Source organism: Podarcis filfolensis, assembly GCF_964270895.1.
Source record: "Podarcis filfolensis genome assembly, chromosome: 8".
NCBI classification, from domain to species: Eukaryota; Metazoa; Chordata; class Lepidosauria; order Squamata; family Lacertidae; genus Podarcis; species Podarcis filfolensis.
In genome coordinates, this window is record NC_139611.1 from 9,367,933 (window position 1) to 9,385,955 (window position 18,023).

The following is an 18,023-nucleotide window of genomic DNA, read 5'->3' on the forward strand; positions in this document are numbered from 1 at the left end:
GAGAAAGGCCAAGGTGCACAAATAGCAAAAGAGAAGCAGCAGAGGATAGTCATCAGCCAACAATGCTGCCCTGCTAACCAGTTTAATATGCTTCGCACAAAGTCCACAAACCTCTCTCCTGCCATCTAGCAGAAGGTTGTAAAATAAATTTATCTATACGCATGATAGCTATTTTGTTTATAAACAGCTGACTCATTTTTTAAAAAGAGCTTGACACCATGTGGAACAAAATCATCAAAACATCACAAATTCAGAAAATCATGACCTAGACAAAGTTTCTAACATGTTGCCTCTTACTCATCTTTTCTGTAAAGCAAAAAGCTCCAAATGCTACAAATTTTCCTCACAGGAAAGTGCACAGTGGCCAGTGACTCTGCACATTAACTGCTCAGCTGCACATTTCACTAAACAATTAAACTATTAAAATTTTGGGAGATTAGCAGCCAAACCCAACAAGTGCATATTATTGCTAGCTACCTTGAGAAGGGGCTAAGTCCTGCTGAAAGGCAGATACTCAGACCATAGGAATACAATTGGTAGAGTGAGCTTGGTGTGATGTCACTTCCCCTCTCCCGGATAATCTTATTTTTAAACATACTTTACAAGTTGTTGCCTGATTCTTTGTTAAGCGTGGTAAGAGGGGGGAAGCCAGCTTGCTTTCTTAGCTGGACTTGCTCAAAACAAGGCTTTCCATTCTTAATTCCTTTGCTTTTTAGATTTTGAAATCCCCACATCTGGGAGCCTGGAGGGATAAATTTCAATTAATATATCATCTCCTACCAATAAAAACCCATCCATCCCACAAAAATACATTATGCTCAATGTACAATTGCATATGTCTGCCTAGAGAAGAGCTGTTAAAGCACATCGAGCCAAAATTATGTTTATACTAAATAGCAGGACGTGGGTGGTGCTGTGGTCTAAACCCCTCTTGGGCTTGCTGATCAGAAGGTTGGCGGTTCGAATCCCCACGACGGGGTGAGCTCCCATTGCTCTGTCCCATCTGCTGCCAACCTAGCAGTTTGAAGCATACCAATGCAAGCAGATAAATAGGTACTGCTGCTGCGGGAACGTAAATAGTGGTTCCGTGCACTCTGGTTTCTGTTACAGTGTCCCGTTGCGCCAGAAGTGGTTTAGTCCTGCTGGCCACAGGACCCAGAAAGCTGTCTGGCTCCCTTGGCCTGAAGCGAGATGAGCGCCGCACCCCATAGTCACCTTTGTCCACGGATCCTTTTTTATATACTAAATGCTGCCATAAAGACTGTCAACTTTCAGCAGTAGAAAAGGTAAAGGTAAAGGACCCCTGACAGTTAAGTCCAGTCGCAGATGACTCTGGGGTTGCGGCGCTCATCTCGCTTTATTGGCCGAGGGAGCCGGCGTACAGCTTCCGGGTCATGTGGCCAGGATGACTAAGCCGCTTCTGGTGCAACGGAACACCGAAACCAGAGTGCAGGAAAACGCTGTTTACCTTCCTGCTGGAGTGGTACCTATTTATCTACTTGCACTTTTGGTCATGCTTTCGAACTGCTATGTTGGCAGGAGCTGGGACTGAGCAATGGGAGCTCACCCTGTCGCGGGGATTCGAACCTCCGACCATCTGATTGGCAAGCCTAAGAGGCTCAGTGGTTTAGACCACAGCGCCACCCTGTGCAGTAGAGGGAAAGCCCAAAACAATTTTATCTTTTCTTTTATGTTATGTAATTAAAACTATCAGTGCATAATATAGGACTGTGATACTCTGCAAATATTAAAAAGTAAGGAAGACTACGTCACAAAAGCAGAAGGCAGGGTAGGTTAAAATGTACCAAGGATGGAGCTGGATTTCCCTCTACTTGATTGGGTCTTGCACTCCACCCTAGAGCCACTGTCAAAGCCACTCTCATTCCGATTCCCCTCTCTTCCCCATCAGCCCCCAGGGTCAACTTACTGCAGCCCATAAGTTTCCGCAACATTCTTAAGAGAAAATGTGATGAGGAAGGGAGCAAAAATCTCAGATGCAGCACCACATTTGGACTCCCCTGGCACAAACACACTGCCTTTTTAGCAGACAACACACACAGCTCCCCCCCCCCGGTGTCTTCGCTGACTATTACACAATAGTATCTTTTATCACTTGGTATTGATTGGCTCTAATTGCTCTATGCGATTTTCGTTTTGTGGTCCGGCGTATGAGCAGAAGCTCTTCCGAAAGCTTTTTAGCCGAGGCTTGCACCAAGGGTTATGACGCCTGACACATAATAATGAGTGCTGCAGGCAAAGTACCTCTAACTGCTTTTAAAGAAGCACTCTAGGTTCCATTTTCATTCAGGCAGGAGGGTCAAAGCATATTCTAGCTGAGAATAGGTTGCCGGACTCAATGGATCTAGCAGACTCTTCCATTTTTTTAACATGGCAGAAGGAGCTGCTTTGTCACCTGCAGAGGGCCTTGACTTCATCACTGCAGTCCTAAGTGATTAACAAGATACAGTGGTGCCTTGCAAGACGAAATTAATTCGTTCTGCGAATTTTTTCGTCTAGCGAATTTTTCGTCTTGCGAAGCACGAAATCCCATAGGAATGCATCGAAAATCAATTAATGCGTTCCTATGGTCAAAAAAAGTCCAAACAAAGCCAAATTTGGTACAACAAGAGTTTATTAAGTGCTCTTTAAAGTCACACATACTGTAAAGAGCATTTCAAAATTCAAACCCAGAAATTTTTTTAAAAAACAGCAGAGTGGCCCAATGGTCACAGAAAATCATAAAAATGCAGGAAAAAAAACAAGCTTCCAGATTCTTGCAAACCCCTCCCCAACACCAAGTCCTTGAATTCCAAACACCCCAACCCAAAATCCAAAACCCCCCAAAAAAGTTTTAAAAGCTTAACTTACCAAATGGCTGCAAAAGAAGTTTTGGAAAAGCTTCAAAAATCACCAAAGTCTTTAAAAACCTCAAAAAAGGCTACTATGTACACTGTGTTCTATGAGTTGCTCCTCGAAGTCAAGTCGCAACTGTATTAACGGTGTTAAGAAAAATGAAACAAACTTGCAAGATGTTTTCGTCTTGCGAAGCAAGCCCATAGGGAAATTTGTCTTGCGAAGCAGCTCAAAAAAGGGAAAACCTTTTCGTCTAGCGAGTTTTCCGTCTTGCGAGGCATTCGTCTTGTGGGGCACCACTGTATCCCCAAACCTCAGTTATTATTTATTACATTTCTATATCACCTCCCCCCCTGCCCAGTGAGCTCTAACTGGTGTACATGATTAGCACCCTTTGCACCCACTGTAGGTGGTTTGTGGGAGCAGAAGGGAGAACCTGAGTCCCTAGGACCAGAAATTAGCATGAGGGCTCATGATGCAAAGTCCAAACGGAAGTTAGCTCAAAGGTCTGCCCAGCAGACTTGCATGCTTCCATGGGGGTCTTCTGGCACCAGAACTGACCCTGCTGCCTTTGTACTTGTGTGGGACTCCCATTTTCCTTGGTCCTTGCAAAACATTTTGACAGAAAGCTTGTCACAGAGGGCTTGCATGGCAGTATGTACAGTAGTACCTCGGGTTACATACGCTTCAGGTTACAGACTCCGCTAACCCAGAAATAGTACCTCGGGTTCAGAACTTTGCTTCAGGATGAGAACAGAAATTGTGCTCCGCCGGCGCAGCGGCAGTGAGAGGCCCCATTAGCTAAAGTGGTGCTTCAGGTTAAGAACAGTTTCAGGTTAGTCACAACATTATGTTTGCTGACTGGGAACAGTTGTGGACCACCGGTATGAAATTTACGGCATGTAATGCCTTAAGAGAGAATATTATGAAAATGATATACAGGTGGTACATGACACCAGTCAAGCTTGCAAAAATATATCATTTGCCCGATAATAAATGTTGGAAATGTAAAGAGAATGAAGGTACATTCTTTCACCTTTGGTGGACGTGCCCAAGGATTAAGGCTTTCTGGGAGATGATCTATAATGAAATGAAAAAGGTATTTAAATATACCTTCCTGAAGAAACCAGAGGCCTTTCTCCTGGGCATAGTCGGCCAATTGGTGCCAAAGAAGGACAGAACTTTCTTTATGTACACAACAACAGCAGCAAGAATACTGATTGCAAAGTATTGGAATACACAAGATTTACCCACCCTGGAAGAGTGGCAGATGAAGGTGATGGACTATATGGAATTGGCGGAAATGACTGGCAGAATCCGAGACCTGGGAGAAGAGTTGGTGGAAGAAGACTGGAAGAAATTTAAAGACTATCTGCAGAAACACTGTAAAATTAATGAATGCTAAAATGATGTTGGATTGAAAATAAGTGGCATTAGCAACAAAGTTAACAAGAGTATGCAAAATTGAATAGATAATGGATGAAAATATAGAGTTATAATATGTTAAGATACAGAGTTAAGATAAACGAAAGAGGGTAAGGATTTGCTGATTTGATTACTTAAATGGGAATACAAAAAGGGGAGGTGTGAGGAGGCCAATGAAATAAGATAATGAGTTAGGGTTACAAAAAATGGATTTGTTTTTATTCTTCTTTTTTCTTTTTCATGTATTCTTCTATGTTTTTTTTTGTATTTCTTTCTTTTTATATGACCTTTTTAAATTTATGTTTTTCTAAAACTTTAATAAATATCTTTTTTTTTTTAAAAAAAAGAACAGTTTCAGGTTAAGAACGGACCTCTGGAACAAATTAAATACTTAACCCAAGGTACCACTGTCCTGGCAGTGTCCCTTGATTTCAGTGGAGATAAACTCAAACTCAGGACCAACTGTGCACTTGGGGAAGACCCTCTTAGCAGGACCCACCTCAGGATCAGAAAAAAGGAGCCTCACCCCTCCACAGCTCACCTGAGATGGGACTTTCGAGACAGTATAAAAATTCAAGATACAAACTTCCCCTGACTTCCTTGGTTACAGTCTTTACATATACTGAGTACTATAGGAGTCAACTCGTAGTGGCTGAGGTCCCGTCACACAAACCCCCCAAAATATTTGAGGGATCCTCCCAAGCTGATGGGCATTGCCATTCAAATGTGCATGTGCCACATCATGTGATCAGTTATGTGGAGTAGGGCTTACCTGAAAACCCTCAATGTTTTATTCAACTTGGCACCCCTGCTGAGTACAAAAATAAATATTTGTTACACAAAGGGGAGTGGTTTCTCTTTATCTGACAGCCTTAATAAGAAGCTTAATAAGAGAAAAACTACCAGACTTTTAGAAGACATCTGTTTAGGGAAGCTTTTAATGTTTAACAGGCTATTGTATCTTAATATTTTCTTGGAAGCTGCCCAGAGTGGCTGGGGAAACCCAGCCAGATGGGCGGAGTATAAATTAATTTATTATTATTATTATTATTATTATTATTATTATTATTATTATTATTATTATTTCCGCTAGTACCACAGTTGGAACCCTGCTGATTTACAAGGCATCCTGCTGCTTTGATTGACAGGTCTTTGTTACATTTTGCTTCACCATTGTGCAAAGGGAGCTGGGCTAGACCGAGTGAACTTTGGCACCTGGGGTTTGTTTCTGGTATGCGGTGTGTCCAAGCAAGGGCTCGTGTTCGGGGACTTCCGGAGGCGGCGCCACCGGCAATGGCGGATTCCCTCTAGTTCTGAGGGATTTAGCTCCACGGAAATCGGGTCTTGCCACTACGGCGAAGCGGGGACCCTTCTGAAACCACAGGCGGGTGAAGCCTGTGACTGTGGGACTCGGCGGGCACCTTCAGCGCCCCCCCCCCAATCTGCAAAGGAGCCCGATAACGAGCTCCGGAGCGAAACGGGGTGTCTGGCGTGGTGCTGAGAGTCAATTGCTTCTTCCGTGGAGTGAAGCCGCACAGCTGTTGCTGGAGAGCGCTGACCTTTTTCCTGTGACAATTCGGCTATCAAACAACTACCCGTGAGTAGGTCAAGTTTAAAGATTATTTAAGGGGAATAAGGGAAAAAAGTACTAATTTGGCACCGAAGCGGAAAGGTGTAAACAGGAAGTCCACCTTCCGCTTTTTGTAAATAGACTGAAGCAAAAACCCTGCAACCTAATAGCCTGGAAAGTTATTTTAAAGATTGAAATTTCCTGCATCTATAACCAACAAAACCCCCTTGGAAGCAGGAGAAAAGGGGGGGGGGGAATCTGACTGTTTAAGCCTGCAGGAGAGAGAGTAAAGGAATATAAGTTTCCATCGTCCCAAACCTGGGAACGGGGTGTCAGGACAGAAATTGTTGGAGACGTCCATTGATTAAAAGTGGAGCACTTTGACAGATAGTTTAAAAAAAAAGAGAAACAAATTAACTTCAACGCTGCTTTCTGCATTTCTGCATTTTAAAGAAACAAAGTATTTGAAAATCGAAAGTAATTTTCCTTCGTTGGATACGTTTTCTAAAGATGGAAATTGTGTCCCCTAGAGGGAGCCTGTCAGTTGGTTGTTGCAGTTTACTCGGAGACTTCACAGCTGCGAGATTGAGATCGTGGGACCAGTCGTTCGACCTTGAACAGAAATGTGTTGGGAGAAAGTTTTGGTGTCTGCCCTGGGCAAAACAAATGCTTTGCTGGAGCAGTTGCATGAGAAAATGAACTTGATGAATGAAAAGTTGGACTTGATGACTGCTGTAGCCAGTGAATATGAATTAACAGGAAACAAGGATAAAGAAATTATACAGGAAACTGGTTTGATAGGGCAAGTCCAAGGGCAGATGAAGACGGAAGAGGTTGCGACTGCATCCCAAGTAATACAAATACAAATGGTGAGACCTAAAGTCCTGCAGGAGCAAAAGCTGCTGCATTGGAAGATTGAACTTGGAGTGTGTCTGGAAGTGGCTGGAGTCAAGGAAGCTCTCGATTCTGGTGGGACTATGAAACAGGTTGACAATTACTTTTTGGATAACTACTTTTTGGATTGCAATGACGATGACGGGGAGTGGGACTCAGGGGAATGGGCTAGTTTGATGAAGGAAAACGGAGATTATCACCAGTTGGAGTTCCCCGGAGACCCACTCCTCAAGGAGAAAGGAAAGAAACTACGAAAGAAACCAACAAAGGATAAAGAAGAGCGTAAACACAAACAAGAACAAGAAAATCTGCAGAAGGGGCATAGAAGAGACTTAAGGGCCTCGGACATAAGATCACCAGATTGATGGACTGGATGTAATGGTCAGAAAGGACTGACATAACCCGAGACCAGGAAGAAGGGACGTTGGATAAAAACTAGAGAAGAGGAAAAGTTTATAAAAAGAAAAATTTCTTTTTATTTTGGGAATTAGTGTAACACTAATGAAATATTAGGGATTATGCTGGAAAGGAACTAATTGGCTTTAGTAGAAAGGATTTAAGGAATTATGTAGAAATATGGTTTAAATTTTGAATTTTAAGGTTTTTAAGGTAAGACAAGGTTAAAGAAATTAAAGGTAAATTGAATAATAGATTATGTAAAAGATGGAAAGGATATGTTGAGTTAATTAAATAAGATAGACTGTTAAGATAAAGATTTAAACAAAAATTGAGAAATATGGGAAGAATTTGCTGAAATAACGAATCAAGCTAGAATACAAAAAGGGAGGCGTGAGGAGGTCCAAGAAACAAGCAAACGAAAAGATGCAATATGGGATTAGTATTTTTCTTTTTTTCTTTTTCTTTTTCTTTTTATCTTTTGTTGTATTTTTCTGTTCTTTTTCTATACTTACGTATTTTTGAAATTTTGAGTAAATATCACTTAAAAAAAAAAAACAAGCAAGGGCTCGTGTTCGTCCAGATGCATTTATTTGCATGCATTTCTAATGTGTGCTATGCTGTCTGTCGGAGTATGCATAAAAACCCACGTATCACAAGTAAAACAAATGCAGCTCTGAAGTGCTGTGACCTAAAAGTAGTCTGTTGAGAAGAAAAATGGATTCTGGGGCTCAGGCCCGCATGAGAGTCCTCCTCCTTCATTTAAAGTTACTCACCAGTGATGCGAGGGAAAAGCACTCTGCGTATGCTCAGCAGCACTTCCCTACATGATCTCCTTTTTGGCACCTGCTTTTGTAAAAAAGGGGCTTCTCAGAAGAGGCTCAAGGGAGGCAGCAACAGGCAGAGAGGACAACACCTGCAAGAACATTTTGCAGCTGGTGTGATGTTGAACGTGTTCAATCTTGAATTGAAAAGATATAAGGATGTTAACAGACTAAGTGAAGTTTATAAGAGTTATGATTTGGAAAGCCGTTAAAAGGATATGCATGGAAATTCAACCAAGGGGAAGCGAGGAAGTCACTTAACAATGTTAATAAGTGTAATTTTAATAAGGTTATGATTTATGTTTGTATGTTTGTTTATTTGTTTGTTTATAATTTTGTGAAAAGTAATAAAAAAAATTGAAGGAAAAAAAGAAGAACATTTTGCAGTTGGGCTGGAGCTCAAAAACCTCCTTGCCTTAAGTGTTTCCCTTTGCTTTCACTCTGGGGAGCTGCTGCTGCTGCTGCTACTACTGGCCCAGGAAATGATTTTCCGGCTTCTCCCCAAGCAGAAATGGTTGTGCAAGGGCTCTGGCTGAGTGGCCTCCTCCCCAGGAGGGGCAAAGAGGCAGCAATGATTTACCAGAGCAGCAGCAACACAAGCACAAGGTCCCTGGGCTCTCGCCAGCCCTCCAACAGGAGACCTTTGAGCCTGCAGCCGGGAAGAGGAAGGCCAGACTCACCCTCTCCCTGCCCCACCGCACCACCATGCTTTCCAGCCTCTACTCCTACCTGGTCTCCTGGCTGCCCGCCTTCCCCAGCCTGGCCTGGGGCTCCGATCTGGTGGACTCCGTCTTGCAGGGTGAGCTTCTCCTCCTCCCGGGGGGGGGGGGCACCTACCCCACCCACTGAGCCCTACCCCCTTTCTGACCTTTGCTTCCTTGCAGGGCTGGTGGGCGCCTGTGCCATCTCCATCCTGGGCAGCCTGATGAAGATTTACATCTACATCAACTGTTTGAAGTGAGTGCTTGTTAGGCAGAGCAGAGATTTCTAAACAGAGAGTCGCTTCCTCAATCTGTCCTTGCAGGCGGCCCTGGGGTGGCTATTAACCCCTGCAGCGCTCTGATAAGGTGCTGACTGGGAGCCATAAAGACCAGCAAGCCGATCTGCCTAGTGTCACGTTTGCCTCCTGAATCCGGATGCTTTCATGGCTGTCTGTCTGCAGAAAAAATATCAGACACTACTATTAATTCAATAGGGACAAGCCCAGATTTTCTGCTCCTGCGAAGTTGATTGTCTCTGGTCTTGCCTTTGAGGAACCCCCTTTTAAGATCTGGTTCGTGTGAGCTTCCACCAATGCCATGCTTTGGAGTCCCAGGGATCCCTGGGAGTTAAATATTGGAGTGGCAGCATCTTATCTCCAGGGCAGGGCGCAAGCATGGCCCCACCTGGGCAGTGCCCAGCTGACTTCTTTGTACGCTGGCTGGCGAGATGCCTTTTGTATTGGTGAGAAAAAGATTGCCAGGCAAAGATGCCTTTCTTGGCATTTCCTTAATCTTTTCAGCTTTGGAAAACAAAGCAGATGAGCACAGGCAATGGAAAACGATATTCAGCAGTGTATCAACTATTTTTCAGAGGATGAGGTTGTCCTTTAGCTGTGATTCTTTGTATGAGGACAGGGGCATCACAAACACATCCCTATGGATTTGGGGACAGTTTCGGTCAGGGCTGAACCGGGAGCTTAATTAGGAGCAGGTTTCATTTGATCTCGGTGACCAAACTCAACTTGGGAAATGTGAAATGATCACAGAGGACCTGAACACACCCCAAGATTGAGACAGGAAGAGGCAGCCAGGGAGGTTGTGTTTGCCAGCGAACAAACCTTTGTGTGTTTCCAAGGGTCTTTTTGGAGCCAAGCCCCAAGAAGACCCTTTTCAGGCCCCAGAAACAGTACAGAAGAGGAGCACCCCCTCTGAGTATGTATAGGGTCCCATGTGCAATTTACCCAAAGCCTGTGAAGGTGGATTGTTGCAAGGCCAAAGGGTATTTTCAGACATGCGTGAGCTCCCAAACCTCTCTGCCCCTGGGAGAGGTGGAAGATGGTTCTCCTGGAGTAAATGCAGAGGATATCAGGTTCCTGCCAACCTTGGAGACCCTGGTGGTGGGAGAAGCCCTCTGGGCTCTCCTGGAAGTACTCAGATGGGACTCGGCAAAGGGAAGGTGTGTTTACTCCAGCTAGTCCCTGTAGCTTCCTGAGTTTGAGCTCTCAGTCCTGAGCGGAGAAATTGCCTTTCCCTTCTTGAGACCCTCATTTCTGCCCCAGCGACCCCGACCGGCAGAAGGAGAAGGAGATCATCCGCAGCCAGTGGCCGCTGCTGGACCAGCTGCATCTCCTGGTGCTGACCGGGACCTTCACGGTGGTCGGCTATCGTGTGGCTGCCTTGGTGGTGCTGGAGTTCTCCCTTCGGGCCATCTCCACCGTCCTCTCCCTTGACAAGGTGAGCGACTCTTTCTTTCCCTTTTCCCAGTATATCTGAAGGAGCGTCTCCACCCTCATTGTTCTACCCAGACACTGAGGTCCAGCACCGAGAGCCTTCTGGCAGTTCCCTCACTGCGAGAAGCCATGTTACAGGGAACCAGGCAGAGGGCCTTCTCGGTAGTGGCACCCGCCCTGTGGGACGCCCTCCCACCAGATGTCAAAGAGAACAACAACTACCAGACTTTTAGAAGACATCTAAAGGCAGCCCTGTTTAGGGAAGCTTTTAATGTTTGATGTATTACAGTGTTTTAATATTTTTTTGGAAGCCGCCCAGAGTGGCTGGGGAAGCCCAGCCAGATGGGCAGGGTATAAATAATAAATCATTATTATATTATTATCATTATTATTATTATATTTCTTCATGTGCGGGCTGAGGTGGGACCACATGCCTGCTGTGGAGGGGAGCCGGGGAACCCCCAAACAAGCACCTGAGTGGAGTCAAAGTAACCAGGAGCCCTGCGATAGAAGGAAGTGAATTCCTGCGACAGTCGAGATTTATCCTGCCATTTGGATGGAGGGATTTTTTTTTATTTATGCACTGCATTTACATCCCAGCTTTTCTTCCAAGGAGTTCAAAGTGCTGTACGTGGTGGTTCTCCTCCCCATTTTGTCCCCACAACATCCCTGTGAGGTAGGTTAGGCTGAGGCAGTGACTGGTCCCCAACGTCCCCCAGTGAGCTCCATGGCCGACTGGGGATTTGAACTCTGATCTCCCCGGTCTTAGTCCGACACACTAACCACTATTATTTATTTCTTGAATTTATATGCCGCCCTATACATGGAAGTCTCAGGGTGGTTGACAGAACAAAATCTAAATCTAAAATCAAAATATATATAATCAAAATAAACACCCCCCATACACTGCCACCGTCCATATCAATTAATATATGAATGTATGGGAGTACAGTCATACCTTGGAAGTCGAACAGAATCTGTTCTGGAAGACTGTTCGACTTCCAAAACATTCGGAAACCAAATACAGTGGTACCTCAGGTCACATACGCTTCAGGTTACAGACGCTTCAGGCTACAGACTCCGCTAACCCAGAAATAGTACCTCGGGTTAAGAACTTTGCTTCAGGATGAGAACAGAAATCATGCTCCAGCGGCACGCTGGCAGCAGGAGGCCCCATTAGCTAAAGTGGTGCTTCAGGTTAAGAACAGTTTCAGGTTAAGAACGGACCTCCAGAATGAATTAAGTACTTAACCTGAGGTACCACTGTAGCTATTTCTGATTGGCTGCAGGAAGCTCCTGCAGCCAATCAGAAGCTGTGGAAGCCCCATCGGACATTCGGGTTCCAAAAGAATGTCCGCAAAGTGGAACAATTCATTCAGGAGCCAAAAAGTCCAAGTTCCAGGGCGTTCAGGATCCAAGGTACGACTGTATATTACATTGCAGTTTTGTGTATTGTTTCTTTCTCTCTTTCTTACACACACATTTGTTCTCCCCCCCTTACTTTCTCCCTTCCCCCCTTTGTATCACTCTATTTCTTTATAATTGAAATTATTTCTATATATAAAAAATTAATATACACTGCTACCATCTCTCAATTTCCACTGGGATCTTGCAGGGGGCGCACAGCAGCCAGCTCTACCTCCTCTGCCAGTACTCCCTGGGCTGCGGCATTTCCTGCAGTCTCAGTTACCTCCAGGAGGGGGCGCCCCACCGCACCTGGAACCTGCTCCTCAGCGTCGGCCTGGCAGGACTCTTAACTTACTATGTCTGGCGCCTGACGCGCCACATCTTCACCATGTACGAGCTCCACTGCAAGGAGCGCTACTGTGGGGCCTGCCTCTTCCTCCTGACCACCTGGCACGGCATCCCTCGCCTCCTCTGCAACGCCCTCAAGGTCACCTTCGTGGTGGCCGACCTGGCGGCGGTGGCCCTGATCAACCGGGACTTCCTCACCACCTCGGAGGCCATCCGCTTCTGGACCCCGCTCACCATCTGCTACACGCTGCTTGTCATCTACATGCAAGGTGAGCTCCTCCTCCCCTCGCTGGCCTCTGGCTCAGTGGGCAAGAACTTTGGGAGGGTGGTAGGTGTGGCCTTTGGGTTCCTTCCCCAGCAGCAAGCAAGCAGCACCCTCCTGCAGAATGGTCTGCTTCTGGCACCTTCCCTTCCTGGAGCGGTTGGAATGTTTGCGAACGTTCCGTGGCATCACAGGCCATCAGAATAATGTCTGGTAAGGGGGAAAGTCCCCAGGTGCAACTCCTGGCATTTCTAGCTGGGGGATCTTAAATACAAAGATCCACTAAATACAAAGATCCCTTGTAGATCCATTCCATCAACGGTGTCTCTGAAAATTTTTACACATCACTTGGGAAGACAGGCAAACTAATGTTAGTGTATTGGAAGAAGCAAAGATCACCAGTGTCAAAGCAATGATTCTTCAACATCAACTTCGTTGGACTGGTCATGTTGTGCGGATGTCTGATTATCGTCTTCCGAAGCAACTACTCTATTCCCAACTTAAAAATGGAATGCTGTTGGTCAACAAAAGAGGTTTAAAGACTGTCTCAAGGCAAATCTTTAAAAAGTAGGATACACACCGACAACTGGGAAACACTGGCCTGCGAGCACTCCAGTTGGAGAACAGCCTTTTCCAAAGGTGTCATGGGCTTTGAAGACACTCAAACTCAGGACAAAAGGGAGAAACGTGCTAAGAGGAAGCAACGCTTGGCAAACCCTCACCGTGATCAACTCCTGCCCGGAAACCTATATCCCCACTGTGGAAGGATGTGTGGATCCAGAATTGGCCTCCACAGTCACTTATGGACTCATTGTTAAAACTGTGTTTATGGAAGACAGTCTTACTTGACTACGAGGGATCCCCAAAGAAAGAAGAAATGCAAAGATGTGTACAGGGCACACACACAGTGAGAGACACACCCTGTCAGAGACCCTGAGGACCTGCTGCCAATTACAAGAGAAAGGCGGAGAAAGCATCTGATGATCTGGTCTAAGGCAGCTTCCTCTGCTCATTTGGGGCCTCTTTATTGGGGAAGTCCCAAATAAAGAGCACAAAGCAGAGCACACACTTGCCGCGTAGGAGACCCCGGGTTCAGCCCTACTCAAAAGGACACGAGAATGCAAGGCTGGCAAAATAGTATCAACTTGGTACAATACCTCTTCCTATGTTGACATGACAGTTCGGTTTCTTGCCTTTTTTCGAAGAGAAAATTGGACTGGTTCTGCTGATGATACAATCGTGGAATTGTAGAGTTGGGTCCTCTAGTCCCAACACTATTCAGCAATTCAGGAAACGTTTGCTCCATGTGGAGCTTGAACCAGAAACCCTGAGATTAAGAGACTGTTCTCACTGAGCTATCCCTACAGCAGGGATGGTGGCCTGTGGCCTTCCGGATGATGTTGTTATGACTCCAGCTCCCAGCTCCGGCCCTGACTCTTGCCCATGCTGGCTGCTGGGACCCGGAGTCCTGCAAGGTCTAGATGGCAGCACAGGTTCTCTGTCCCTTAACTAGACCATCACTTGCCCTCACTGCCCCAGATGCCTCCCCCACTACTCTGCATCCTTTTAATGCAGGGGTGGGGGAGCCTGTGGCCCTCCAGATGTTACTGGACTCCTCCAGCTCCCATTATCATCCCAGACTACTGGCCTTGCTGGAGTTGGGAGACCAGCATCACTTGGTGTCCAGAAGCTGCCAAGTGAGCCCAGGTCGACCACAGGGCAGGGACACACAGGAGGCACGGAATGCAATTAGCTTTTATTAACACAGCAGCAATGACAAACCTAGACAGCATCTTAAAAAGCAGAGACATCACCTTGCCAACAAAGGTCCATATAGTTAAAGCTATGGTTTTCCCAGTAGTGAGGAATGGAAGTGAGAGCTGGACCATAAAGAAGGCTGATCGCCGAAGAATTGATGCTTTTGAATTCTGGTGCTGGAGGAGACTCTTGAGAGTCCCATGGACTGCAAGAAGATCAAACCTCTCCATTCTGAAGGAAATCAGCCCTGAGTGCTCACTGGAAGGACAGATCCTGAAGCTGAGGCTCCAAGACTTTAGCCACCTCATGAGAAGAGAAGACTCCCTGGAAAAGACCCTGATGTTGGGAAAGATGGAGGGCACAAGGAGAAGGGGACGACAGAGGACGAGATGGTGGGACAGTGTTCTCGAAGCTACCAGCATGAGTTTGACCAGACTGCGGGAGGCAGTGGAAGACAGGAGTGCCTGGCGTGCTCTGGTCCAGGGGGTCACGAAGAGTCGGACACGACTAAACAACAACAACACAGCAGAGTCCTCTGGTTCACCTTAATCCAGCTGAGAAGTTGCTGAAACTGACCACTAGCCCTTCACTTCCCCCTCTAGCCTCTCACTCTGGATCCCTCCCAAGCAGATGAAGGCTGCGTCAAAGGGGAGTGCTCATCCTCTGGGCCTGTCTGGCCCAACGCTCGGCAACGTGCAGGATTCTAATCGATTGGGGTATCAGAGGGGGAAGGGAGCCAGCAGGACCGAGACTGCCCTGCAGCTGGGAGCAAGGGCAACCTCTGACTGCTCTCTTTCTGAGTCTGTGCTCACACTGTGACGCTTGGCCTCAGATCGTGTCCTGGAAGGTGCCTCCTCTTGACTTCCCTGGATCACTCAAACTCCCTGCTTCTAGCACCTCCCAGCTCGTCCCTTTCCCAGACTGCTCTTCCGTGTCCCACCACCAGGACCCAGGATCTAAGTCGTCATCTTCTGCATCTTCCCTGGGGGTCTCTTGGGCTCCCACTGCTCTTCCTCATCCAGCCAGTCCTTGACACTTGGAGGACCACAGTTGTTCCCCATCCCTGCCTTCTCATTTGCAGAGTGTATCCAGTGTGAGTCTTTCTTAGGTTCATTAATTTAAACAAGTCTCCTCTGAATAGTACTGGCATTGTATATAAGTTGACCAGCATAAACCTAACCGTTTTATCTTTCCTTTGTCCAATGGCAGAAGAGCAACGGCAGAACCCCACAGAGCAGATGGCCTACCAGACGGTCTTTGTCAGGATGGGGGGCCTCCTGATCCTGCTGATGACCGTTGGCCGGTGGATGGACATTGTGAACATCCTTGTTTCACTGGTGGGGGAGATCTGGTGCCTGATGCGGGCGGGAATTATACTGGATATCTGCAGGAAGCAGGTGAGGAGGTGCAAGAGAGTGTTGGCACCATCTGGAAGGTATTCCAAGATGGCAGTGGGAAGGGAGAGGAACAGTGGGCTTTGTTGGGGTGGGAAGTCTGAGAGACCTCAGTGGAGGCTGCCACCACCTTGGGGGGAGACAATATTTAAAAACCTATTAAAAAAACCATATTTGGAAACAGTCACACTGAATCATACCAGAGGTCCACCATTTTGTCACATGGAGGTCTGGAAAGCTCTCAGTTTGAGGAAGATGGTGAAAGCCAATCCCTGGGGTTTCTCTCCAACATCTGCTCCTGTCTCTAAACTCGGAGGACACATTTCCTGCTCTCCCGGCATATAGCCTGTCCCATGCTTCCCCAACCTTGTGCCCCTCCAGATGTTTCAGACGCAGGCAGAGATGGGAGCCACAGTCCAAAGTGTCTCATGGCCACCAGAGCGTTAGGAGAGACGGGATTATATATACACAATGAATGTGTCTAATCTCCTTCAAAATGCCACACCCTGTGATCATGAGCTCCACAAGTTTAACAGCTATTTCATGAAAGAAATGCTCCCCTATGCCTGTCACAAATCTCCTCCTAATCATAGAATCATAGAATTGTAGAGTTGGAAGGGACCCTGAAAGTCATCTTGTCCAACTGCCTGAAATGCAGGAATCTCAACTAAAGCAGCCATGGCAGATGGCCGTCCAACCTTTGCTTTAAACCGCCAATGAAGGAGAGCCTTCCATCTTCCGAGGGAAGTCTGTTCTACTGTTCAACAGCTATAACTGCCAGAAAACTATTCCCATGTTTACTCAGAATTTCCTTTCTTGTAACTTGAACCATTGGTTTGGGTCCTCACCTCCAGAGCAGGAGAAAACAAGCTTGTTCCCTATTCCTTGTGACAGCCCTTGAGATATTTGAAGATATCATTGATTTGCTTTCTAGAATCTAATATTTCTGTTGTTTTTTTCTTTTGTTTGTTGTGGCACTTCAGGATTATTCTCAAAGGTTCTCGCCCTCAGCTTCTGCCTCCCGAAAGCCCTCGAGACACTACAAAGACCCTTCAAAATCCCACTCTGCAACGGCAACATCCTGAAACACAGAGCGGGCTTTGGAGGAGGTTGATATGAGCCAGTGACTGCAGGTCCAAGGTGGGGAAATCCTAGGGGCTGGATTTCATCCCAATGCTTGATTTCATCTGATCCACTGTACTCTGGGCTCTCTGGGCCCCGCATTGGATGTGGGATAGATATTTCATGCCTGTCACTTTACTAAATGGTGACTTATTTATTTCTGTGCTAGTTGTTGCCTTGCATTTCCCCACCCCATTAATTGCAACCCCCCTACCCCCCAATTTAAGCTATCTCCTCTCTTGAACAAACAGCCAACCCTTTTTAAAGTCAGCCTGCTATGGGAATGCCACCAAAAGAACACACACTGAACACACAGGGGCTGGTAGGTGGACAGATTGCACCAAGGGATGATGTGCTTCATGTATGTGTGTTGCAGGGGGTGCTGAAAATGTCCCCCCTTTGTCTTAAATAAACACTGAAGTACTGTGCTGATAGCTAAGGAAAGAGCTGGTGTGCCTAGGGAGCAAAGGCTTCTGACAAAAACTGGAATAAAGCGGACTTCTATTTTGAGTTTGACCAAACTGCAGGACGCAGTGGAAGACAGAAGTGCCTGGCATGCTCTGGTCCATCGGCTCATGAAGAGTCAGACACGACTAAACGACTAAACAACAACAAATATTTATGTGAAACTCTGGAGTCTTTTTCATGCTCTCTGCACGCCCCACATTCCTAAATAAAGTTGTCCCCCCCCCCAGCCCTTTTTCTCATCCGTCATTCCTCCTGCATCTTCCTATGTGTGTCATTTCAATTGTTTGCTGAAGACGCACCTTTTCCTCCTGCATCTTCCTATGTGTGTCATTTCAATTGTTTGCTGAAGACGCACCTTTTTCCCTGGCCTTTGACACCTCAGCTCAATAGATCAATAGATGTGTGTGTTCAGGATCCACCCTATTCGCATGACAGTAGTAATTTGTTTTAAACTGTTTTTAAATTCCTGTAACCTGACCTGGATCCTGACAGTGAGCAGCAGGTAGGAAATTGAGATGATGAGAATAATAAACCATTAACAATGATATAGCATTCATGCATCAAAAATGAGTCTTGGAGCAGCTGAAAAACTATGGGATTATATTATGGAAATAAGATTTTTGTAGATCAGAGTCCAATGTGCGAAATGTTGCCTGTGGTTGGAGTTGCTTTGTTGTTGAGTGGTTTGGGGATTTTTTGGCATTTAATTTCCCTCTCCTCAGAGTTTACTGTCTCCTTCTCCACACTCAGACGCTACTGAATAGACCCAGGTACTATGCTTGCTAAGGCTCTCACTTTCTGTATCTGCTTATTCCATAATACATTTGGTAGCCGACAAGACTCTTTGTTACTTATGAAGGGGCTAACTTGC

The 18,023-nt window shown here is 46.1% G+C and overlaps 2 protein-coding genes across 2 annotated transcripts in view; one reads left to right on the forward strand and one right to left on the reverse strand.

Annotated features, from left to right (window-relative positions):
• Positions 1-18,023, reverse strand: part of FAM131C (family with sequence similarity 131 member C) — a 569,848-nt gene that overhangs the window by 360,213 nt on the left and 191,612 nt on the right. The gene's annotated exons all lie outside the window — the stretch shown is intronic.
• Positions 8,458-17,377, forward strand: TMEM82 (transmembrane protein 82). Its single transcript, XM_083626627.1, has 6 exons — positions 8,458-8,761; positions 8,847-8,919; positions 10,223-10,397; positions 12,009-12,417; positions 15,378-15,565; positions 16,546-17,377. The coding sequence occupies exons 1-6, from the start codon at positions 8,668-8,670 to the stop codon at positions 16,645-16,647; spliced, it is 1,041 nt and encodes a 346-aa protein (XP_083482753.1). The 5' UTR covers positions 8,458-8,667; the 3' UTR covers positions 16,648-17,377.

Excerpts from the sequence above, each read along its gene's own strand:
- TMEM82 (XM_083626627.1), top strand. The coding sequence starts at position 8,668 with ATGCTTTCCAGCCTCTACTCCTACCTGGTCTCCTGGCTGCCCGCCTTC. Across the intron at positions 8,762-8,846 it reads GGTGGACTCCGTCTTGCAGG|GGCTGGTGGGCGCCTGTGCC; the intron begins GTGAGCTTCTCC and ends GCTTCCTTGCAG. Across the intron at positions 8,920-10,222 it reads ATCTACATCAACTGTTTGAA|CGACCCCGACCGGCAGAAGG; the intron begins GTGAGTGCTTGT and ends TTTCTGCCCCAG.